This window comes from Electrona antarctica, assembly GCF_951216825.1.
Source record: "Electrona antarctica genome assembly, chromosome: 20".
NCBI lineage: Eukaryota > Metazoa > Chordata > Actinopteri > Myctophiformes > Myctophidae > Electrona > Electrona antarctica.
Genome location: NC_136801.1, coordinates 16,535,148 through 16,561,057, shown reverse-complemented (window position 1 = coordinate 16,561,057; position 25,910 = coordinate 16,535,148). Strand labels below are relative to the sequence as shown.

General features: G+C 45.8%; 1 protein-coding gene across 1 annotated transcript; it reads right to left on the bottom strand.

Annotated features, from left to right (window-relative positions):
• Positions 1–511: 511 nt before the first annotated feature.
• Positions 512–25,910, bottom strand: jcada (junctional cadherin 5 associated a). Its single transcript, XM_079489938.1, has 5 exons — positions 25,859–25,910; positions 12,335–12,882; positions 8,728–9,654; positions 3,761–7,458; positions 512–2,905 (listed from the first exon to the last, which is right to left on the bottom strand). Exons 2-5 carry the CDS (start codon positions 12,718–12,720, stop codon positions 2,871–2,873), a joined length of 5,046 nt encoding a protein of 1,681 aa, XP_079346064.1. The 5' UTR covers positions 12,721–12,882; positions 25,859–25,910; the 3' UTR covers positions 512–2,870.

Here is a 25,910-nt window from a genome sequence, read left to right as displayed (position 1 = left end):
TTAAGTTTTGCCTTTAAATATTATCATCAGATATTATATTATTTAGGTGAGAGTGGGACTCTAGGGAGGTTTAAGCCACTGTAGTTGGGCCAAATTAAGCGAGTGGCGGCGCATAAAAAAGAACTACCGCTAGATGGCGCTCTTTCCACTGTAATGGAGGTTTTTGGTACCCCACAAACATACTTTCACCTAGAAACTCCATTCACAACTTTAATAATTCAGCTCGCTGTGGATAAACATGCTTGAAGTGTTTTGCAGTTTTTTATTTATTTTTATATTATTTTAACTTTTAAAACATACATCTGAAAACTTTGGCACCTCTCTGTTCCTTAACACTTTAACCTAGAAACGTGATTCAGAACTTGATTGTCCAGTAGGTGGAAAGTCCAGTGACTAGAGGTTAATTGTCCAGCTATAGTTGCTTGGCTGTGCAAAATTAAAAAATTCCAACTCTCATTTTATCTTTAAACTAAAATGCTGATTCTAGACAATAACATCACGAGCAAATATCTTACATGCAAAGACTTTTATTTCTGAATAGTCTGCAGTATTGTACAATGGCAGTACACAAGTGCCTGTATTCATGTCCATTCTTAATGATCATACCATGAATATAGACACATGTGCCTTCAAACAATTCCCTTTTTACAATAATCTAAAAAATACTGTGTTCTGGTTTAAATACATTGCATAACTTTTGAAAATAAAATATGAATTATATGAAATATAACAGTTGCTTATTGGATAGACTAGTACCAAATGCAATTATATGCAAATACATCTTTCTCTGTTACATCTTACGCATTTCATGCAAGAGAAATAAAAATGCCTGCACATACAAAAAAAAGAGGAAAAAAAAGAAAGAAGCTGTACAGACTTCGGTATGAAAATAGAAAATATCAAAGCAAGATGTGCACCAATAATATATTATGTTACAAATAACCTGTAGTACAAAAAACATCTATGAGAATGACCAGATTCTACCTGGAACACAAGAGGTACAGGAACTCGGATTGTTGTTATTGAGGACTACATATATCCTACCCAACTTTCGAAAAACAAAAAACACTTTCATGCAAGTCTTCTTACCGGACCCTACATGTTTAACACCAAAGGGTCAGGGTGGGGGTTAGAGACAACATAGCAACGTGGTGCAACTTAGCGATATGACCAAATGGGACATTGAAGACGCAGTTCTACTTTGAATTTTGTACTTTTAACCCAGCAAACGTTAATGCCCTACGCATAGCATCTAGTTTGCTTTGGTAAGCTATTTAAACCTTTTCTGTATTGCTATCCCACCAGTGACAAATGTGTAAATAAATGTATTCTGCTGCCACCTTATAAAGCAATGATATGTTGAAAGTGATATGAAATTATTAGACACTCAGTTACCGTAGCTAAGTATCTCAGTGGTAAAGTTCTGTACAGCATTCATATTAAGCATCATTAACTTAATATTGGGTATTATTGCCAAAATAACACTGGATTTTTCATTAATAAAACTAGAACTCTCATGTCCAGATTAACTTTCCAGAATAGAGTGAAGTACTGTTCACTGAAAATACTGGAGTTTTACACACAAAATACTTCTCCACAAACACAGTAGTGTGTACAAGGCACACTCCGATCAATAGAGCTATACTGTATCTATCTTTTCTTGCACAAAAAGAAGAAAACACTTTTGAAATAAGATATATTTGCACAAGTCAATCTTAAACCGCCTAAGGTCCAATCACAACTGCACGGTTAAATATAAACTTCTGTTAACGCATTAAAATATATATATTTATATATATATTTTGTCTTCTTTTTTTATACAGTATGAGAGCTGATTAACAAAAATAACATTTTCCAAATGACTTATTTTTTTCCGGGCAGTTTGGTGATCATTTATTACACTGATAACGTAACAGGCCGAGTGCGATCTCTTGGGTACTTGAAACTAAGGATTCTCAGGTGCTCGTAAACACCGAACCAGCCATCTTACAGCAGCACAACCTCCTGCGTACACCTTTATGACAAGATTGAAGCGCGTGAGGTGACGCTTGCTCTGCGGACTAACTGCTACTCAAAGCTTTTTCCACCGAAGCCCCGTGCAATGACAATATTGCTCTTGAGTGAGACTATTCAAAGAAAACACAGTGTTTCTCATTCTGATCCAGCCTCTAGTACATTCTCTATCGCACAAGAAGTAGAAGAATAAAGACAAGGGTTTTTAGTTATTGGTATTTCACCCCTAAACTACACTTGCAAAAAAATCGTTTCTCTTTTCTTTTTGTAACGCAGATAAGAAAATATACATTTCTTCAGCACTGAAATCAAATAAAATCTTTTCTTTTTCTTCTGAATAAAATCTTAGAACTCTCTATTATTTACATTTGGTGTAGGTTAACACTGATTGTAACATAATACCTTTTTCTCATTGTGTTTTTTTTTTCTTCGTATTTTCTGTCTATCGTTGGAGAGCAGACACACTTTTACATTCATATTTCAGCACAAACAGGGAGCCAGAGTGCTGGGGCAAATGATCATATGCACTTTCCCCCCGAAACAAAGTAAAAAGAAAGAGGTGGAAGCTTGTTTGTTCCAAAACCTTTGGGTGGTGGTGGATTGAACAACAGCGGGAATAGAAAGACGAGGATGTTGAAAAGCAATGAAGGCCCGGAGAATTGGTGAGTGGTGGCACTTTTGTTTGGCTGTATAAAGGCTTCCGGAGCACCAGGACAAAAACTTTCACGAGGAGCATTGTGTGACAATATTGGGGTGAGGCGGTCGCAGCCACCCGAGTCATGAGGTGAGATGAAAGCTTTGTTGTCCCGAAAAGCTGTTAACGTGAACCAGACAGATTCCCAGAGTTGTGCCGGAGATCACACCCTCTCCACTCGGCTGGGGTCGTACGAGTCTGAGGAGAATATAAGGACGTACAATTAAAAACAAGACTCATGCTAGTTCTATATAGAAAAGACACACTCGACACCCAGGGCCGGATTTACCCTCCCAAGGGCCCCCGGGCTAGACACATTTTCAGGGTCCCCCTGGGCTGCGTGGTGCGTTTTGGTCGCGCGGCTTGGGGTATTTTCTTTTAATTTCGCTGTAATTTTGGGGTACCCAGCCCCCCCAAAAGAGAGAGGCGGCAGGCAGACTAGTCGCTGAATGGATGCAGCCACTAGTGCACTAATGCAGGTTAGGGCCCACCCTAGCCCAACGGTAAGTCCGCCTCTGTCGACACCATTTCTACCCCAGGGCACCGTGACAACTCACAATTAGAGAGCGTTACAAAGTGTTACAATTATGTAATTACATTAAATAAATATGATGATGATACAATGATGACGAGGCATACAGCGTAGGAGAAAGAAGGGACACCCGCACACCGCCACTTGCTAGGTTCAAGAGCATTTATTTTTAAGAGCAGAGAGCAACGTTTCGGTCTTGCGACCTTCCTCAAGCGAGGAAGGTCACAAGACCGAAACGTTGCAATAAATGCTCTTGAACCTAGCAAGTGGCGGTGTGCGGGTGTCCCTTCTTTCTCCTACAATGTCTAAAATAGTTTTTCAATTACTCTAAGCTTCCTTCATTACTGAATTTAACAACATACATCCATGGTTTTATGTCAAGTTAGAGAGGGGGTCAATATTTAATTTTGACATTGCTGAAATTATTCATAATGAATATCAATTTCTCAATTTGATTTGCTGAGGCACAACCTCCTTCAATAATACATACAGTATGTCGTGGTCACCACTTCTGCACCCACCTGAGACAGAGAGCACCTCCTCGTCCTCCATAGAACTGGAACCACAGGTCACGCTGCTGAAGCTGAGGGGCAGGGTGATCTCTCTCTTGGGCACGCTGCGAGGTTTGGGGAGCAGTGGGGGTTTCTGAGCCCTGGTACGTTGCTTTGGCCTGGGCAGTTCCCCTCGCTCAGCTTCTTTACTCACTTGTTCTCTGACAACATCCAGCGCGTTCCCTTCTATTTGATCCTCTCCTGTGGGCTTGTGTTCATCATCCTCCTCGATTTTCAGCTCGGACTCCACCTCTATTCGTGACTCCTCCATTTTCATTGCGGCCTCGCTCTCATTCTCCAAACTTATTGTGATCTCTCTGCTCAGCTCTTCTTCCTCTATGTTCAGTTCCACCTCAACCGCCTCTTCTTCCCTTTGCTGTCCTATTTCGTGTGCCTCCTCATCCTCTGCTTCCTCTGTCCTTTCATCACACCTTTCACGATCATCCTTGCTGACATCTTCTTCTCCTGAGTCGTTCTCTTTCTCCTCTCCTCCCTCTTCTTTGTCGCCTTTTTCCTCCACCACTTGTCCCTCTGCCTCTACCTGAGCTCCAGACTCCGCTGCATCTCTGTCTCCCTCTCTGTCCTCAATGTCTGCCTCTTCGCAGTAGTCTCCAGAACTTTGAAGGCTGAGTCGTCTCATCCGGGACACCGAGTCCAATTCCTTCAGACGGGCCATTCTCTCTGGGGTTGATCTGCACGAAGATGTTGGTGATGAGGACGTGGAAGAGTTCAGCTTGTCCTGCAGGGATTCAATTAACTTTGAGGCTGCACCGCGTCCCTTCGTTTCCCCGCTGCAGGTGCTCAGTTCCAACTTCCCATTGGGGGAGACGGGCAGGGAAAAAGGAAGCGAGCTGGGTGGGAACTCGGGTAGGTCCAGCACCACGGTTTGTTGGCTCTCTCTGCTGTGGCTATCTTCACCGTCGCTGTGGTTTTCACCAGGCATTTGTCTGTCTTCGTCCTCTGTATGGTCCACATCACATGCACTTGTTCCCGTGTCTTCCTCCGACTCCTGTTCTTGGTTGTTCAGGGACTCCTCGTTCACTTGCTCACACTCTCGTGCTACCTGCTGTGTCTCTCTGTCTTCACTATCGTGTGTTTCAGTTTCGACTGGAAGGTCTGTAATGTCTGTATCAGTGGTGGTTATGGAGATGTCTGGGTCATCCTGATTATCTTCGGCCTGCCTGTCAGACACACCCAATGCCTCCACCGGCACATCTATGCCCAGGATCCTGGCCGCCCGCTGCTCGATGGACTCATTCTCAGGGATGCCCTTAGCACATTTGACCTCATACAGATTGCTAAGGTCCTCGGCAGGCAACGAGTTGGCTTTCTCCCGGATCAACAGCCTCTCTAGGTGCTTGTCGGCCATCGTTGAATCATTTCTGTAGGTCAGACGCTCTGGGAAGACATATCTCCCATCTAAGCAGTCGTCCTCGAAAGAAAATGCAGCATCTCTGGTCAGCCTGCCGATTTGTGATGAGGTGGGTTTACTATTTTCACTATAGGCCCTGCGGATGATCAAATTTGGCACAGGCCTGAATCTTGGAGGACTGGGATGTCTGGGGATGTATTGCCTGTAGACTTGGTTGGTGTCATCTCCCTCGACCTTTGCCACAGCCTGCGCCTCAACATGAAGCTCTTTATCTGGGTTGTGCTCAACGCCAGCACCATCTTTAACACATTTTGTCCTGCTCTCCCATGACAACTCCACAGACGGACTGACCTCCTGGGGATCTAGTGGAGATGGGACAGAGAGGGAGCGTTGGATTGTTCCTCCAGGACCTTCGGCAGTCTCTGTGTAGACCGTTAATCCCACATCCCGCAGTAAGGACTCTTGGGGGACTGGGATGTCTTGCCTGTAGACCTGGTTGGGGTCAGTTGGTTGGTCCAGGGACGCTTGTTGTCTGGGACTGTGCTCTGGCGGTGCGGATAACTCTTCTGTTGCTGGTCTGGTGTCGGTTCTCTCTTGTGGTCTGGAGAACGCACTCCTCACCTCCCTGTAGTCTGGATCAGTGCTAGAACTCCAGGACTCTGATCTGGTCTTCATGCTCTTGGGATGATTTATGTGCATTGGTGGAAGACTAAGTGCTTGCCTGCCAGGATCTGGAGTGGCAATCATGTGTGCTGATTTGCTGAGCTCCAATATGTTCTCATGCACCTCTTCCAGTTCCTCAATGCATTGCTCCACATTAGACCTCTTGCTGATCGTATCATCAAACTCTTTGTTGAAGTACTCCAGCTCCCCTATGGCGTCCCATGGGCGACGGTTCACTGGCTTCAGCAGAAACTGACCGAAGACCGCCTGCTCCTCACCATCTGCGGGATTGGAGCCACTCTTCCTGGGGGATGATGGCTGCTGGTCTACCTGCTCACTCGCCTCTTTGGATGGTGAGGACGGGGTCGACTGTGAGGGTGGTGGAGATGAAGGTTGAGCTGGGCCAAGGCTGAGGCGGCAAAAGGCGCTGTTGCTGGAGGGGTGGAGGTTCTTCTGGCCAGCCATGGGGCAGCCATACGAAGCGCTGCTGTCCGTCCCCAAAGCACTGTCTGTGGTTGTCTCTGGGGCAGACTGGCCAGCCTCCTGTACCCGTGGAGGGCTCTGAGGGCCTGGGCTTTTCACCGTCAAGGGGGAGCTGGTCTGAGTCTCCTGATTTCGGTACTGGTTTCCGGGCCAGGACCCAGCATAACACAACTCCTTGTCCTCGTTGGCCTGGAGGGCCCATGCGTCTATGATCTCCTTTCTTAATGGAGCTCTCTTGTAGTTCCTCATAGAGGATGTGCTGCTGGTGTGGAAGTGAGAGTGACTGGGCCTGAGCGGCATGTCGGCCATGGACTTGCTGCGGAGTTTCAGGTTGTCTGCATGGCCTAGAGTGACGCTGTCAGTGTTGGTGACAGTCAGACTTGGTATCATCTCGTTATTGTTCTGATCTGCGGCAGAGTCTTTGTTAATATTCGTTGCCGTGTGAATGGGGACGGACACCAGGCAGAAAATTGTCTCGCTCACCCTCCTCTTACTGTTCCTGCTACTTTCTGACCCTGAGTCTGGGACGATCTTCTTCACCTGGGTGATGGTTTCCGTGAAGCCCTGGTCTGAGTTGAAACCCTGGCGAGATATGGAGGAGGAGGCCACCACCGTGGCCTGGAAGGCTGACAAGGGTGAGGGCGGAGGAACTTGGTTTTTGGAATATCTGTTACAGTTTTGGTCGGTTGCTGGGAAGTTATCGACAGTCTCTTTGTGCAAATCGCTGTGCCACCTGTCGTTGTCATTGTCAAAGTCGCTCAAAGTCGTCTGGTGGGCCACTGCGGTTTGTTTGGCCGCGACAAAGGGCCCCATCGGCGGAGGCAAGAAGGCACTGTCGTCGGACACAGGCTCCGACACGGTGACGCTGGGAAGCTCGTTGCGGATGTGGCGGATCTTGTCGGCGTCCGTCAGGGAGTTGCCGCCGAGGGCTGAGGAGATGTGACGGACGCGGGGGTCATCGAAGGGGATGTACTGGACCCCTCCGCCAGGACGCTCCTGGACGGCGTAGCCAGGGTACAGCTGCTTCCTGCTGGGTAGTTGTACACTCCTCTCCCTCTGGGGATCAGGCCATAGGCCGGCTGGATATCTGGAATACCAATGAGACCCATCTGGAACCATGTGCATCTGCTGGTACACGTCCCCTCGGTATCTGTGAATTATGACAATGCAGTTTTACTTCATTTATATTAGCACTAGTAGAGCATAGTGAAATTACACAACACTGACCAGGCTGGTAGAATAACGAATGTTGGCAAACCTCTGACACAAACTGTACAATGTCTTTATTAAGGGACGAATGTAGACCGAATCAATTAGGGTTATAGACCCTAATTATTAGACAGTTCAATTAAGATATTAGGCGATGCATTGATTTTATGTTCCACTAATGGTGGATGGGAACAGGGGCCTGGCATTTTATTATTGTAATCAAGCAATGTACTATCATAAGGACGTTTTGGATATAGTTAAAATGAGCCTCAACTATACCATTTAGCAATGTAATATTCTGCATATGTATTTATAATAGAGGGTATGCGCGTGACATCATCATCATACCCAGATGTTATATTATGCAGGAACACCTACTGAGTGGCAGAAAACTAATTTCTGGCCTTGACAGCCCATAAATCCGAACAAGGAGCAAAATTACAACGTTAATATCGCTAATAACGCTCATATCTTTTAAACTGGGATTTATTTTGCTACAGTATTATAAACTGTACATTCACATACTGTAGGTATAAAATCCATCAATAACCTTGCATGTTTCATTAAACATATATTTGACATACATTGCTCAATGTAAAACAGCATTTTGTGGACAAAACCTATTGATAATATTAGGGATGTCCGATGTCTTCAGGGTATTGTTACCCTGAAGAAGGCAACCTGCTTGCCGAAACGTTGGTTTATTAAAGTTTCTAACTTTCTAGCATCGTGACTACGAGCTGTGAGTCCTCTTTTCTTTAGTCAAAGTTTTATCTCCTGTGGTCGGCACCTCGCCACTACTGGTGTGCGCTCCTACCTTTCCGTTTGTTCTATTATTTATTTTTAACATTTTGCATTTTATAATTTAGTTGCTAGTTACTTGGTAGATTTGTATATTATTATTGCAAAACAAACAAACCACGTCAGCCTCTATATATTCCGACCATTTGAAAATAGATCTACAAGCTCCCAATGTGCCGTGATGCGACACATTGTGAACTTATAGATCGGCTATATTCTACACAATGACTACTTTTACTTTTGGTAAAAGTATATTTAAGTATATTTTGATGCCGATGCTTTTGTACTTTTACTAAAATACATTTTGAATACGGGACTTCTACTTGAAACAGAGTTGCAGTATTTGTACTTAAGTATGTGAGTACTTCTTCCATCTATCTATCTATACATGTGAAAAAGAGTCATTTACCTATAGTTAACAGGGATTTCGCCATAGCCTCGGTGACCGCCTGGAATGACAGGTGCCCTCTTGTATGATGGGGGAGGGATGTACCCAGGGGGTCCAGAGTCCGCTGAAAAATAGTCCAGCTGAGGGTCACCTGCCCTGGACAGCGGGAGTGGTGTTCGGTCCCTGGCCTGCGGAACGACTGAATCTCTCCCAGACCCAGACAACACCTCACAGCTACCCCTGATCTGCTGGTGCACCTCGTAAGAAGGGGGTCTGGGGGGTCGGGTGAAGCGTGGCTTTGGTGTCACGGAGAGCTGGGTGGCGCTAGCTGGTCGGCCGTTCTCCGGCCAGCGGGGAACCCTGTAAATGTCATGCGGTGTGAGCGGGTGGCCGTTGACTCTCCTGTACATATCCGGACCGGAGGTCGTCATGTCCACATACTGCAGGCTTTCGGGCTGCAGCATCCGGGGCAGCGACTGCGATTTGGCTTTGGTCCTGGGGTGGACGACCATACCCTCCGGCGTCCTGGTGTGGAGACGCTGCTGCTCCTGGGCCCAGCGCTCGCCCTCGCTCTCCGACAGCTGGCGGCCGAAGCTCACCGCCGGACGCCACTCCTCGGTGCCCAGGCTCTGACACTTCCTCTCGGCCGCCATCCTCCACTGGTGGAGGGCGGCCTCCCTCTCTCTGGACCGTGCCTGGGCCTGGGCTTGAGCCTGGGCCGCCCAGCGCTGCCTCTCCTGGGCCACCCTCTGACGCTCCTCAGTGGGCATCTCCTGACCCCTCGGCTGCTGTGGGCCAGGCTGCCGGACGTACTCCCCTTGTCCTCCTCCCCCGGGAGGCTCTCTGAAGTCGGCGTAATCCAGGAGCACGGCGAAATCCTGCCCTCTCCTCCTCCAGTAGGACACGTCCTTAGACTGAGGGTGTGGTCCTCTGGGACCGTCACAGAACCTGAAAGGAAACACAATGAAAGACAGTTACCTACAGTTACTTGCTAGTCTAAAATATGAACATTTACGTCTTTCCCCCACTAGGTGGCGACAGCTAGCCATGGATGGCGTAGTACTTGGTACCATGATTCTCCACTGGGCATAATGATCACATTACACAATGAGGACGTTAGTCCTGGATGCCCTTCATGACAGACCAAGAGCTCAGGTCATTTGACAATCATCTTCGATTTTTCCTCCATTCTTAAGCTCTCTCAACCTTGGTAAAAAAAAAGGCAATCCTCAACAGCAATCCTGCATCTAAGGGGACTTTGCCTTGATTGGCTGCATTGACGCTCAGTGGTATCTGGGTAGAGCCTGTTTATTTATGGCTATTTGTGCAGTGGCCAAATGACGGTTTGACAATGCAATCAAAGGCGCATGCATATGTATGTGTGCCCGTAGGGCCTGCGACTGCGACACATCCTCCTTGACATTTCCAATCCGTGGCCATCACTGACCCGGGACGTGTGCTGGGGTGCAGTCAACCGAGGCATTTCACTGCGTCTCATTTCACTACGTACATTAAGATGAGTTGCCATCGGCCTCATCATTAGTCTAATTGGCTCTAAAGTAGTACAGCATAATGGGACAGCCAAGATAGATAGGCCTGTTCCTTATCCAAACTTAAACAACGGCCTCGGACGGTGTGTAAGGAAAGGATGCAAAAGAAAAAGACAGGAATGGCAACACTGCAAGCATTATGTCTTTCTATTCTCGCGTTCCCATTCCCAGAATACTCTGTTTGTCAGTGCTGTCAGAGCAGGGGATGTGGAAATGTGGATTACACAGTTTCGTAATTTACTCTCTCTCTCTCTCTCTCTCTCTCTCTCTCTCTCTCTCTCTCTCTCTCTCTCTCTCTCACTCACTCACTCACTCAATCGTACGCGCACACGGCACATGCACGCACACACATATTATTCAAGGTCATATGACAATTTCCAGATTCTCAGTCTATCACTGACTGGAAAACATGGATTAGAATAAGTGGAATCAGCCAAACAGTGCACAGGGAGGAAAAATATCTGACAAGCCTGTTTAACTGTGTGTGTGTGTACAGGGGAAATGGCTGTATTGACTTTGTCTCGGTTACAGCCCCCGTAACCTCCGTAACCACAGCGGATGGGCAAACCAAACAGGCCTGGTTTCATGAGAGACACCGGCGTATAGGCTGCTACTGGGCCGTCTCACTGGAAACATTATGCGTGATTTATACTTGGTTGTGCGCCGGTGTCATGCATCAAAAATAGCCCATTTACAGGCTCGCAACGCATTGCAGCACATGTTGGGAGTCTTGTAGATCGCTGCTGTAGACGCGCGACACCATGTTGAACCACGTATAACTCGGGCTTCATACGTTTTAACACCGTCTTCCCCAGGAGGGTTTCACTTGCGTAACTCCAGACTGAGCTAAATATAGCCTAGCCCCCATTATATGCATATTTAAAAATGACTATACGTGGCCTGTATTATTGATGCACACGCATTATACCAGGAGGAGTAACGCCTTTGAAACCGTAGGGAGGGACGTATCGATCAGGCCTGGGGGGGGGGGGGGGGGTACAGTATGCGTGCATGCATGCATTGCATATGTGCGTGCATGCATATAGCAGTATCTACCTAGGTGTGTGTACATGCTTGCGTGTGCCTGCATGGTGCTCGGATTGTGTACAAGTCTGTACGTGCATGGCCACAACACAACACATGGGCGCACACACACACACACACACACACACATCATGCACAAGCATATATGTATCTGTGGTTGTGTGTGCAAGCTTGGGCTTCGACAGGGCACGGAGCATTTGCCCAATAGCAGCTTTGTTTACAACTCCAGAGTCCCATGTGGCAGATTAAGACTCTAGCACACATTATCCCTCCTCCCCAGCCCCTGACTTTATTGGGAAGGAGAGAGGGAGAGGGGGGGGGGGGTTAAAGATGAGATGGGAGGCAGGGACCAAGGGAGGGAGGGGTGGGGGCAACAGAGATAAAGGGAGAGAGGGAGGGAGACCAGCTCAAAATGAGGTGCCAAAAAACCATCATGCAGAAATCCTACTTTTGCGTTTTCATAGATTTTTACGGACGCCGGCTGTTATTAAACGACCAGCAAGAATACCACATATGGCAGCCATTCCCAACGCGCGGGCTGGGCGGCCCGCTTGTAGGCCGTGAGGATTTTGCAAGTTTGCCCCCAACAAAACAAGTCTAGAACACCGGCATACTCGGGAACGATGCAAAAAGGAATGCATGCCCCACTCTGTTATGCAATACCCTGTTATGGTATACCCGTTGAAAAGTGCACACTGACTACAAAACTTTTTTTTTAACGTTGAGAAAAAAAAAGTTTCATAGTGAAACCGACAAATAGGAACTTAAAGTAAGGCCTATTCTATGTTGGTTCTATTAATCCAAGCCGGAACGCCATCACTTGTTTGATCATCAAAATAAACATGCTCAGTCTGAACATCCACGTGGCCCACCCATCTGACCACTTGACATGGCAGCCATCTGGCTGCCGCAAACGCTCTTGAGATTTTCACGTGGGCCCTGGTCCAGAAAAGCTTGGGAACCAATGACATAATTATATGGCAAAAGGGCGAAGGAGCCTCACGGCTCAGGACGCAACATGGGCGACGTCTCACCCGCTGTCTGAGGTCAAGGACTCGCCCAGAGAGTGCGTGTCTCCTTGGTTGCGGCTGTCCACCTCCTGTCTGCCCTCGCCCCTGTCCCTGTCCCTGGGCTCGTTGTTGTTGGAGAAAGCCACCCTGCAACCTGTAGACGGCCTGGAGCCACCGCCGTTGGTCCCGTAGGACCCCAAGCCCCCAACGTCCCTCTCGTAGCCATTCACCGTCCCGTGGCCGGGCCGGATCTCCAGGACCTCGAGCCGTTTGCTATAGGATGCCGGCGGGGGCGAGGGCGCCTGGCGTGAGGAGGAGGAGGCGTCCGGGGTGGGCGTGGGCGCCGCGGAAGAGGAGTGCTGGGGGAGCTTGTATCCGTGAGAGATGAGGAGGTCCTCCACGCTGTACATGGTCACATTTGTTTATGCTGGTGTGTTTCGTGATGTTGCTCTTTACAACGGAACAGAGTGAGAGAGGGAGGGAGGGAGGAAGTTTGGTCGTCAAGGCGTCTCGGCTTCTTCCCTATGCGCAGCGGCGGGATCGCCAGCACAGCTGCACAGCTGAGGCCATCACTGAGAAAACAAGAGAGCGAGGGAATGACAGGAAGAGAGAGAGACAGAGAGAGGGGGGGGGGGGGGGGAGGGAGAGAGAGAGAGGGAGAAAAGGTGACGTTAAAACCATTATCTCTTCTCCACGTGTCCCATCATTGACAAGTGTTTCAACCGGAATGGACAGTCCAAGGAAAAGAACACAAAAAGATGAAAAAGATCAGACCCACCTCACCCCCCCACCCCCCCGGTTCCTGAGCTACCGCGTCAAACCGAGATCGCTCGCTCTTCCCACCACTAGCAGCCTTGCCCGCGTTTCCTCCCTCTCTTCTCCGCTCCCCCCAGCAACAACCCTGGCGTCATGTCGCTCACATCCAACCCGTCACTTCTACTGGTCCAAAGTAAGACCGGGCGTCAGTGACGACAGCTACATTTTTAAGATGATCACTGGTGCTGCAGTCAAATTCCAAAATGTCATTGTTTACAGTTCACTGTCCCTGTAGACCTGTGCACAGTATAGCTGGAAGGTGGCTGTTAGCAGCAGCGATGCCGTGTTTCACATTTGGAAGCAATGATGAGGTACCGGGGGGATTTGGGCGACCATGCACGGTAGGGCTGTTGGACGAAAGATGTAGTCTACTTCTTTCTCTTCTCTTCTCTTCTCTCTCTCTATCTCTTTTTTTCGCTCCCTCCAACCATCCCCATCCAAATCCTAATCTAAGAAGCGAGAAATCACTGCCTGAGGCATAGGGACATTTCTTAATGTCAAATTTAGAAACCTCAGGATTAGGGATGGCTATCGAAAAAACAATTTCAATTCTGAAATTGTTGAGGAAAAAAATAGAGAAACAGACTCAGTTTCTCTGCAGGCATCAATAAATAACATTTGAAATACTTTGCTCCCACTAGAAAACCTGGTTGTTTATAGGCTATACTTTATATATTATGGCTATATTGGCTATATTTAAGTATCACAGTAGCCGTATGATTGATCAATCATCAATAAAACAATATATTCTATGAAATACTCCAGATGGAATGAACTGCTAAGGAGAACTGATAAGGAACTGAAATCATAAAGCAGAGTCTGAATCACAACTGGCAGGGTAGATGAGGCCGCTGTGTGGATGTAATGTCTTTGGAAAAGGCTTGTCGACGGGACAGATGCTTCTACAGCTCACTCACTGCTGACTGAAATGAAATGACTGCCCACAAATCCGCTGTCCTCAATAAGAAATGGCAGATGACAACAGCAGCCCAAGATCCTCAGCCCAGCTCCACTTACATCAACGGCTTCCTTTTAGCTTTGATTCGGCCAGGCTAGTTCAGACGTTAGCAGGTTATTTTATAGGGATAAATAACATAAACATCTTTAATAGAAAAGAGGTCTGGCTGAGAGGATGACAACACCATATTTCCTCCAGCTTTCTCCCTCCAGCCTTGATTTTCTCTCTCCTCCCCTCCCCTCCCCTCCACCTGAGCCCAGAGATAGCAGACTACTGTTGGTGATTAACAGGATCCAACACCGTGAAATGCTGCTCTCTTTGTATGTCTGGCCCTCTAATACGATTATCTTTTTCATTTAAAACCTTAACCCTGTTAGTTTTGGAGGATTGACTCTTGGCACTTACCCAGCTAATACTTTTTTTCCCCCCTTCAGGTTTAACTCTTTCCAATTGTCAAGGACAGTCTAGATTTTCAGTTTAGCAGCATAGCTGGGTGATCCTTGTGCACAGAGATGACGCATCAGACACCACTTTCAACAAGGTGTCCCTATTTTGTGTGTCACCATTAAGAAGTGTGTAAACATTTCGTATAGAAGATCCAACAACAACATGCCAGGATGCGATTCGTTGTGAGCTTGTACAACAGATATTATCAAATATATGTGTGTGTGTGTGTGTGTGTGTGTGAGTGTGAGTGTGAGTGTGAGTGTGAGTGTGAGTGTGAGTGTGAGTGTGAGTGTGTGTGTGTGTGTGTGTGTGTGTGTGTGTGTGTGTGTGTGTGTGTGTGTGTGTGTGTGTGTGAGTGAGTGTGTCCGTCCGTCTGTCTTGTTACCAGCTAATCTCCGGCATCGTTAACCCGGTCGATGCCAAACTTTGCACACACACTCCCCGCAAATCGTTACACACTATTTCTATAGTCATGTGTTCAAGACGGATCTGTCAGATATTTCATATTCCATCCTAATTGGCTAACAATGGCTTTCAAAGTTTGCAGGATTGGCCAGTTTTGAACAAAAAGCCTCAAATCATGAACACAGCGTGCAATTTACGTGAAATCTTTCACAGACTTTCCAACTAGGCTGAGGAATATATCCCACCCTTTTCACATTGGCCTGTTATAGCGCCACCAACAGGTGGAGTTTTGCAAAACACATTTTTGGAAAAAATGCCACCCCGTTCCCGCATCGCCCCCGTTACTGTTGCTAAGTAGGACACGCTTGCTGCTCCTACACTGAGGACTGTGTTATGCCGGCGTTTTTCCGAAGAGGAATAGAAGTATTCATATCAACAACATCCATACTATAATAACGCCATGGTGAAACGTTGCTGTTGGGCATCCTGCAACAGTGCTTCATAGGTACCCAGAACTACAGACTATTTTCAGCAAAAGCGGTTTGGTGTAGAGGGACAAAAGAGCAGACAAAGTAGAGTGAAAGGTCAAGCTTACTAAGTATTTAGAGTTTGAGTGGTTAAGTTTCAGAAAATATACATTAACATGAATCCAACATGATAGTGCTGTCCACGAAGTACTATGCGAAACTATGAAATCTATGAAATTTTAATCTGCAACACAATTTTATACAATATGTAGTGTTTCATCTCTCTCTCAGCTAAGGGGTCCTTGGGCTAAAAAACTTTGTAAACCTCCCTGATCTAAGCCAAATGCCAGCCACTTGACAGCCATAATGTCACGTCAGTATTGTCATCCAGACTCACTGGATAAACTGTGAAATTACAGACCGTATCCCTAGAAACTAGCTCATGTCAACAGCCAGACTTGAAAAGACCCCAGCAGCTTTAGATCGACACCGATCGAGCTTCCAGATCGAAGTCAGATCTGTGTCTCCGCCCCTTCCTTCCTGTAGATTAGGCCTTCACCAAAAGCAGACTAAACTTCTGGGTTAGCCTCGGGCTGCATTCCAATATACAGGGGAATTCACATTTGATGTGATATGTCAATGAAATATGGGCTCAACTGAATGCCCATATGCAACCTAATCTAGTTAGATCCTAAATCTGAGGTAATTTCTGTTGCTCGCTCTTCACTAAATGGGGCTTATCTACATCATCTGCAAAACTGAGGATTTCCCTGTGTAACGTGACCTGCCCTTGTGCACACACCACTCCTACCTCTCGCTTCCCATCATGGCAAGCTCATGGTTAAATACTACTAATTCTGTTACGTAATGGAATTTCCCATTTTATATCAAATAAAAGCCCATATTCAAGAAATGGCACACAACAATGGCCAGCTTTCATTCCGCAAAACACAACAATATTGTGTTTCTCTACAATGCCTTCTTGTGTGAGAAGGATTGCCCTTCTGCCAGCACGCTGCAACTGGAAATCCAAAAAGGGAGGGAAAAAGAGTCAAGATCTGCTGCACTTTAATGATATGGCTCATTCAAAACAGGAGAAATTAACGATCTCACTTTATGGATAACATATGCTGCTAAGTAAGCTAAAAATAAACAGAACCACATGAGGGCATGATGATGCTGACATTATCCTGTGCAGTACCCTCATACCAGCCTTTGCAGCATTTTCAACATCGCTAATCATTCACTCTGCACTACTGAAATATTATTGGACATTTTAATTAGAGATGTGAGGGAGTCTCCTCCACAGTCAAGTGATCTCTTGGCAAGGCCACGGCTTGTTTTATTAGAAATCCCATATAAGAGCGTTTCTTTTTAGCAGCACGAGGGGGCATGTGCCTTTATTGGTCGGTTATGTGCCAGCGGCAGTGGTCTGATGGCTTCCAGGTTGACATTTTGGTGTCAAGTCCTTATTCACGGGCCGGTGTGAGATGAGGGCACGCAGTGGGGTTGGAGGGAGGGAGGGAGGGAGAGAAGGAGAGGGCATGGAGGAACAGCGTGGACACATGAAGCAGACCTAGATTAGACAGAAGCCAGAAGTGTGATTTTTGAGTGGTGCAACCACAGCAATGTCTGTGATTCTGTGACTCGTGTTAACCTATGTTTGTGTGTGACTCATGTGTGACTCATGAGTACCAGTAGGGGCGCTGTTGTGCCAGAAACAGAGACAGAGAGATAGTATTGCACTGTTGCCTGCTAATGAGAGAGAGAGAGAGAGAGAGAGGGGAGGGTGGGGGGGGGGATTTGCACCACTCAGTTCACACGGGTGTGATACTATGGGCTAGACATAACACTTACTACTGTACGTCCGGGGTTATGTGATAAACGTTTTCCTAAATAATTGATGGGATACAAGTGTATATGTGCAATACAAGGCTATAGTATGTGGCCTTGTGTATATGGATCAATAGTGTGTGCAGCCGCGAGTCAATGGAAATAAGTAACAGGCCTGGTTCAGAAAGAGAGAAGAGGCTAGAGTTTGTCAACATTGAGTCTGACTGCCAGTGAGTGAGATAGGGTTGATCTGCTTCGTTCTAATTGAAGCAATATGAACATCTGACATCCATTAACCCATTTAGGACCTGGCATCGAGATTTAAAAAATGTCTTCTAAATTCTGATAGTTTTCTGAAATTCCTATGTTTCTATATCAGTGGTGCTCAATATTTCATGTCAAGGACCCCAAAAGTTATATGTAATTGGTCACCGACCCCCATCTGAAAATATGTTGTTCCAGGGACCCCACCAGAAGCAAAGATTTGAGTTAAAAACGTTAGCTGAAATTCCTTCTATTTTTGAGTATATTTGTATGTGCCTTTTATTTCATTGCATCTTTGTTAATGTAACAAGATAGTAAGATACCAGGGTTGTGGCTCTTTCAGAGCAGGAACTCTGAGGGGAGGGAGGGGTAAAAATCTCAACAATTTTTGTATGCTACTTTTGACTCATATGTGACTTGAAAACGTAATAAAGAAAAAAAACGTTCGCTGTGACAGAATATAAGATTTGCGACACATTTTTACGATTTTTCAAAAATAGCAGACCTACAAGCTCAAGCGCGGCACTGCCGTGCTACGAGCTATGAGCTTGTAGATTCCCGCCTAAAATGGGTTAAGTGCATCCTAAGTTTGGACATTTGTTTACCGGTATCTAGGTTTGAACTGAATGTAAACTGGGTCTAACTTGAATAGATGAAACTTCAGTAGCCTATTATTGATTTGACCTATTGATGTAAACTAGTAGACCTGCTCTATTTGCTTACTAAATCTGAGACTGGCTAGCGGCTTAATAATACTCTTGGGTACCATTCTACGGTTAATGTGACTACAACAAAAGTAAGTCTAAATAACTCAGTACATCAGTGGTACTTGTCATTCAGAACCTAAAACATCCACCCACACACCCACTCTCCTTTCTAAAATAATGCTACAAGAGCTGAACCTCTGTTTTGCCTAACCTAGAGGGTGTGTACTATAGCCTGGCCCATGGCCGAGCCTGCATCTGTTGCAACACGTGTGCATGTACACCAGTGGTTCTCAAAGGGGATATATACAATATCCTAATAATATAGCATAAGAATATCTGTTTAACAACTTTAAATTAGCTACGGTAAATATATAGGCTACTTGGAGTTGGAATAGCCGATCTACAAATACCTTTAACATGTGAAGTTTTCTTAAACATTTTAACAACACAAGTCTTGTACGGGAGGTCACATGGTGATATATTTATATATGATATATTTTCTGCCGGCCAAATACATATTCAGCTGGGGGTCCTTGACATGACAAGGCCTGAGAACCACGGATGTACTGCACGGACGACAAGGCATCACATTCAGCAGAGCCAGCGTCCACACACAGTCTTGCTTATCTTTGTGACATCACATTGTCAGTGGAGGGCCACCTCTCTTCCTGAGGAAGCTGTGTTACTTGCAGCCAGGGACAACAGAGAGTCATGGGTCCTCCAGCCAGGGACAACAGAGGTCCTCCGACCATGTCGCAAGTGTTTCCAGTCAGCCTCTCGGCAGAATAAAGGGCGATTGAGACGTAACGGTATAGTTGCATGCTGGTGTCGCTGCACCCCAAACAATAATATATCAGCGGTTTTCCACCGCTTTCATATCAAGTTCCATTATTTATTTGGCATTTGAGCCAAATAAATAATTTACCCACAATTCCATGCTGTATTGATGTGGTACAATAGAGCGTCGCAGTCCCGCCTCCTACCCTGGACCAGGAAATGAAACCCAATGCATTTTCCTCATAGACATTTTTTTAAGTATTTATTTAAAGACGGTTACGCCGCGGACAAAGCCAACTCGAGTCGTGACAACTCATGACAACACAAACAATATTTTGGACCAAACAAATAATTACAAAGAAGAAAAACAACAAAAAAGTGTTGTAACCTACCGTTTTTTTCTTCTTTCTAATTATTTGTTTGGTCCAAAATATTGTTTGTGTTGTCATGAGTTGTCACGACTCGAGTTGGCTTTGTCCGCGGCGTAACCGTCTTTAAATAAATACTTTAAAAAATGTCTATGAGGAAAATGCATTGGGTTTCATTTCCTGGTCCAGGGTAGGAGGCGGGACTGCGACGCTCTATAGCAGAGATAGATAACGTTGATTGAAATAAGAAATATTTAACATTCTCTAATTGTGTAGACTTCTTGTAAATGAAGTAATGCAGCCCCCTCAAGGTCAAGGACCACTGGTGGTCCCCGGAACACTGGTTAAGAACCACTGTAATAGATCTACAAGCTCACCTGCGACATGTTGTGAGATTGTAGATGCGTAACACTGGCGTGCAACCAAAGCTGCGTTCAGACATGGATACAGTTGCATTTTCGGGAAGCGCATTCAAATAACCTGCCGGCATTAGGCAGCATGCAGGAGAGGCATTGACCTATTTTCATGATGCTGCTGGCATGGTGTTCACACTTTCTTTCCAAAAAGACTTTGCCTGCGATGTTGTAGGTCGCAAGCAGGCAGGAATGCCCTACCGAGATTGCCGACACTGAAAATGTGGCACACGTTCACACATGGCACCAAAATCAAATATGCCGACAACTTGCCTGCAAATCTTGTATCTCTGAACGGGGCTTAAAGTCGGAGTGCAATGGCTTTTTCTGTCATTTTATTTAGACGTTTCAGTCTGAAACAGAACGTTGTACATTCTGTACCAATCAGAGCGTTGCATCTCTTCAGGCTATGGAACGTTTGATTCTTACTCCGTGTCTAGCATGTCTAGAGTTTGTTTACAAGTCAGACAGATGGGCAGCTAAATTTGCTACTTCGTGGCTTATTTCTAACCTAAGATGTTTTCAAATACATATTTTAGCATGATGATTACGTTTAAAATGAGTAATACACTGTCTAAATTCTAAATGTCATCTTGAATGATTGAATGATGAAACTGAGTAGTTCTGTAATCAAAATCAGCTATACTTGGAACATGCAGACGGTGCAGCAATGGGACCGGGCCGCACTTCATCGTCAAGTAATTAAAATTGGGTTTTTATGGACTTTTAATATAAAAAATACACATAATGGCCACGGATATGCTCTAAATGTTTTCACTAGACCTTTAAGTGTAAATCAGGGGTAACCCTGCCACCCCTTCGGCCCTTATGGTTGGCCAAAGGTATAAACAGCAAAGGACGTCCAGACTGTGCTTACTGGCTTTCACCTGATTGGGGAATGAGGAGCTACGTACTGTACCTTAGTCAGACAGAAATAGCCAGCATGTACTCGTCTGTCCTATCTTCATCTTGTTGCCACAAGATTTAGGAACTCTACTACATTCAGACTCTACTACCCTGCGAGTGAAATCCTCACTGTTCATTTAGGCTAGCCTGGGCAGCATTCCTTTTCGGGTTTATGATCCGGTCGGGAGTGGGTCATATAGTTACGTCACGTTGTAGTCATTGTTTTGTAGTCATCAGGCCGGAACCATCAATCTGGAATTTCCTTTCCCTCAAACCGATTTTTCCCAATAAAAGCCGAAGGCTACGAGAGAACGAGTCACACTTTAATTGTTATTTTTCCGGTTAGAGGGAAAGGAAGTTCCAGATTAATGGTTCCGGCCTGATGACTACAAAACAATAACTACAACATGACGTAACAATATCATCCGCTCCCGACCAGATCATACGGCAATTTTGTAACACAGACCAGGCTTTCCTCCGAGGTGGAAAGCCTGGTGACGCGAGGTTACATTTAGGCTAACTAACTTTAACCAAATGTTCATTTTTTTATTAAATCTCAGAATTAATTTAACAGCGGGTTTTACTGTGAGGGCTTTTGCACAGGCGTTCCTAAGGGGACTTCCTATATTATTTTATTTCTTCTATAGACTTGACAATTATTGATGGACAATGACAAGTATGTTTCCACTGTCCATTACACAACAAGAGCCCACTGATTCCACATTGCAGCCCTGCATTTTCTATTTCTAACATCCACACCCTCTCAGCAGCACACAGCATAGTGATCGGTGGGACCCTTACATTCTGGATCAGTTACCTCATATGGAAAGGTTTAGCCAAAAAAACACCCACTCCGATATTTTGCAGAGAATCTCCCGTGGCAACGATTGTTTTGCTTTTTGAATGGCAGTTTACAGACAATAGCAAGCGAGCCTCTAGGTCATTCCCGCCACATCGCTTCAGTCCAAAATGTATTACAGTCAGACTCTGCTGGCAGCGGCATCAAAGGCGGTATGCGCTGAGGGATGTTATTGTTGCGTTGTTCCACCATGGAGTAACACATCACAGTGCAACACCAAGGCTTAGTCTTAATTCACTTCAGGGTCTGTCACAAACATGTCCAGACAAAATAATTAAATGGTCCTCCCAGACTAATGCAGCATCATTGATTCATTCCAGAGAAAACTTAAATAACAATAATAAGGCCCACAAGAGCACCATAATAAGTTGTTAATGCACAAGGGACATCTGCATAGCATCCAGTTAAGCGTAGTAAGACACTGCCTATGAGAGGGTAATTATATCAATGTGCTAATTCCCCGTTGTCTAGCAGGCTTAGCTTAATTTTGCTGAAATGCAGGGATTGACGTCATCGTGAGATGTTCTCCAGCTGAGAGCTCACCACCTGGCTGATACATGGAGAGAAACCCACTAAAAGTCCAGGGGAAACCATCTACTCTAAAACCCTGCAACTATTAATAGTCTACAATAATGATGGTACTTGTGTAATGTGAAACAAGGCAGAGACCTTGAGGAATTGATGGTGACTAGTCTGGGAAGTAGTTACAGGTCTGGTAGATACATTAGTAACTATTATAACTACTCATCAATATGCCTAGATAGGGATGTAATGCATTAGGCTTCACCAGCATGGAGCTATTCCAAACCCTGTTGTTCCTCAGCTTACCCAGCTTGTTTCATGGTAATTAGTGTCCGTCAAGGTCTGGGGCTCACTGGAATTGACAGTGGTGTGGTTTTTCAGGCAGAAAAGCTATGATCAAAGGGTTAGCACACTCTGGCTTTCTGCTAATCAAGTGTGGACTCTGCAAGACACTTCCCCCATAATGCAGAGGGAAGGTTGGTATGTTGAACCATTAGGACGGCTTGTGCTACCAAACAATCAAATACAAACTAAACACAAACAAATACAACAACAAAGTACCTAGTCTGAGACAGTAGGCTGTATGTTACCATACATGCACATTGCTATATCATGGCAACTACCCAATTAGGCTAAAGTGCCACAGCATTGCTTGTATTCAGTGTCTCCAACAGAATATAGGCCTATAGCACTAGCACTAGACTAGCACTATAGCAGAAATGTTTGTTGTGTTGAATGTAGAAAAGTGCTATGAACACAAGAAAAGCCTCTCCCCCTTAACCCTGAACAGCCAGCGGTGCCCCCAGGGCTTAGGCTAATCATCACAATCACGTTGACGTAAAACTTACAAGCAGAAATGGACAAATCACGAGGCAGGCAGATCAAACATCTGCGTAACATATGGTCATATAGGCTCGCATCCAGCCAATCTATAATAATATCAAACCAACGTGGATTCCATGTCATGCTTGCTTGCAGGCCACATTTCCCTGGCCCTGGCTGCATTCTCGATTTGAGAGGCACGCTGGCAGATCTCACACGTTTTCTGGCTGACTGGCTCCACCCGCCAGCCTTAGTTCCCGCCTGCGTCAGCTCTGCTCTGACATCACATATGACATCACACTAGGGACTCCGAGGGGATCCCTGTAGTTGAGCAAACATCAAGAGAATTTTCAAGGGCTTATGGTATATCCACCCAATGACGTTAGAGAGAGGCATTTAGTTATGCGCTTGGCCTAACGCTGATGCTAAACCGAGACAGCAGGAAAGATGCAGAGAGAGAGAGAAAGAAGTGGAAAATGTGGGAGAATAATATCATGTTCAGGAAAATCCTTCAGCTGTCAAAGCCACAAAAACAAGTACTGCAGAAAGCTAGATTTCAGCACAACACCAACAGTATCACAGCAAGCAGAGACATTGGTGTCAGTGGCTGGCTGGCTGCAAAGTAAAAGTAGAAGAGTAGAATGATCTATGAGGATGAATCGCTCTAATATCTATAAGTCTGGCCCTGGGACAGCCGATGACCTCGGAGACTAGGGAGGGGGAAAAAAGGCGTAGCTTCTTCTGACTTATCACACTGGCTCCCCCCAGACCACTCCTGGAAGTTCAATGGGCATGACTCATAATTCCACACAACCGTGGAGGGCCTTCTGTATATCGCTGACCAACCCTTTCCTTTCCTTTCTCCTTGGGAGAAATTAATGGGCCACTTCACTCCTCATACACCACCCAAACACACACACACGCGCACACACACACACACGCGCGCGCACACATGGTCACAAGCACCCACAGCGCCACAGCACCTTGCCTTCTCACACCAGCCTTTTCACAGGGGCATGTCAAAGGCTCACCACACAAACCCAAAGAGAGACACACACACACACACACACACACACACACACACACACACGAGATGTCCTTTTCCCAGTTTCTAGCCTTTTAGTTGTGAGGCGTAGACTGGACTTCGCTGTGTAATGATAATACTTTGGTGTTTGTCCGCTGCTTGTTTGTCTAAAGAATCTCCCCAGCCTGTCTAGACGCTGTCCCCTCACTGATGTGACCTCAGGGCTGGGAGCTCTGACATAAGCGTTGATACTCCAGTAAATCCTGACAATAATAAGCAGCTCACTAGCGCCGCATCATTTCAATAGAGCTTTGATATTAAACCCATAACATACCAGGACTGGATACGTGATATCTACCCATGACTCCATGGAAGGTTAGCCTCAATAAGAGCAGGCTCCAAACTAATTAAATATGCGTGGTTAAATTCAGACTGAGGAACGAAATATGCCACAGCAAGCACATCAAAGAGATAATTCCTTCATTTTGGGCCACGTCGTGCGCCGAAATAGGCAGATCTACAAGCTCCATATCTACAAGCTTGCAGTCTAGGTGTTTTCTGCACGCAACTGACACCGTCACGAGGAAGTATAAATGGGGCCAATGCCTAGCTGCCTGTTGGGTTCTATGTACAATGCAATGAACAATGCCATTAGACACAGTCATTTAGCAATGATTGAAACGAGCCAGGTTGAATGCTTTCTCACTCACAACAATGACCTAGTTCTATTTGTGAAAAGATGAAGCCGTTTGCAGAAAAAGTTTCCACGTTAGAGCTAATCTAGAGTAGTCATGTCATCCCTTTTAATTAAATGATAGGCTACACATGTGTGTGGTCACTATACATGTAGGCTACAATAGTACACTATAGGCCTACTGTTCAGTTTGTCATTTAAAATGTAAAAAGCCAAATATTCAGCATATTCTATATTCATCGACCAGTGGCACCACAAAATGTTTACTACTACTACTATAAGTGTAGTTTAATGAAAATATATAACTCAACCAATAAATGAATTGTTATTATTATTAAGCATTATTATCATAATCACCAACATATGTGCATTCATTGTATTCCAAGGATTAAGGGAAGGAGACAATAAAGGTCAACCAGCATCCATCATCATCACACATGCTGCAGGTGTGACAAAGTGACAACATGCAAACATCAAAGCTGGACGCCTATAAACTTGACAAAAAAAACATTTGCCATCCATGGGTGTCCATGGGGCATCCTTCTTGCCGTTTGTCGTTGAACAAAATGCATCCGGCCTAAACACGCACGCACAGCCAGTCATGATGGACCTGCGTGTGTGTGTTGCTGCCATCGTCACACTGACTGACAGACTGAGACAGGCCGGTCGACCGGTCGGGATGGACGGATGGATGGATGGATGGATGGATGGTGCAGGTAGCATGCTAGCCCCGCTAGCTCCCTCTCTCATCAGGAGTCTTTTAACCTTCAGAGATGATATAACAGCCCTGCATGCAACGGTGGCAGCAGCAGCCACTGTGCTGCTCCAAGTTCAAAGAAAAAAAACATTTTAAAAAGAAAAACAAAACAAGCCACCGCGTCCCCTCCTCCTCCTCCGACATCATGTCGTGCCCTGTTTAAAGTGTCACACTCTGCATGAGTGAGACATGTCCATCTCTGTCCATCTCATCTGACACACGGGGAGACAGAGACAGTAGACAGGAGAGCGAGGGACCGCTTAAGCTCCGGCTGGCTGCAAGTTGAGAAGCCGTTATAAATAAACGTTGGACGCACGGCAGCAGCAGACGCTGCTGCGACTCGTCTCGTCTCCACCGCTGTTTACTTCACACACCAAAAAAAATATATCCAGATGTCGTGCGAAGGAATTCTAAAAAACACCGAGGTTACACACATCGCTGCATTAAACACACCAACACACGTCGATTTGCTCCGGACACTTTTTTTGTATGTCTTTCTTTTTTTTTACCTGTGAAATGCGTCGTGGCGTTGCGGTCTGTCTGGTCTGGTCCAATAACGCG

What these genes read in the sequence shown, in the direction of transcription:
- jcada (XM_079489938.1), bottom strand. Translation starts at nt 12,720, where the DNA reads ATGTACAGCGTGGAGGACCTCCTCATCTCTCACGGATACAAGCTCCCC. An exon ending in GAAATCCCTGTTAACTATAG is followed by an intron (nt 7,459 to 8,727) that starts GTAAATGACTCT and finishes CATAATTCACAG; the next exon opens with ATACCGAGGGGACGTGTACC. An exon ending in GGAGGTGCTCTCTGTCTCAG is followed by an intron (nt 2,906 to 3,760) that starts GTGGGTGCAGAA and finishes TATTCTCCTCAG; the next exon opens with ACTCGTACGACCCCAGCCGA.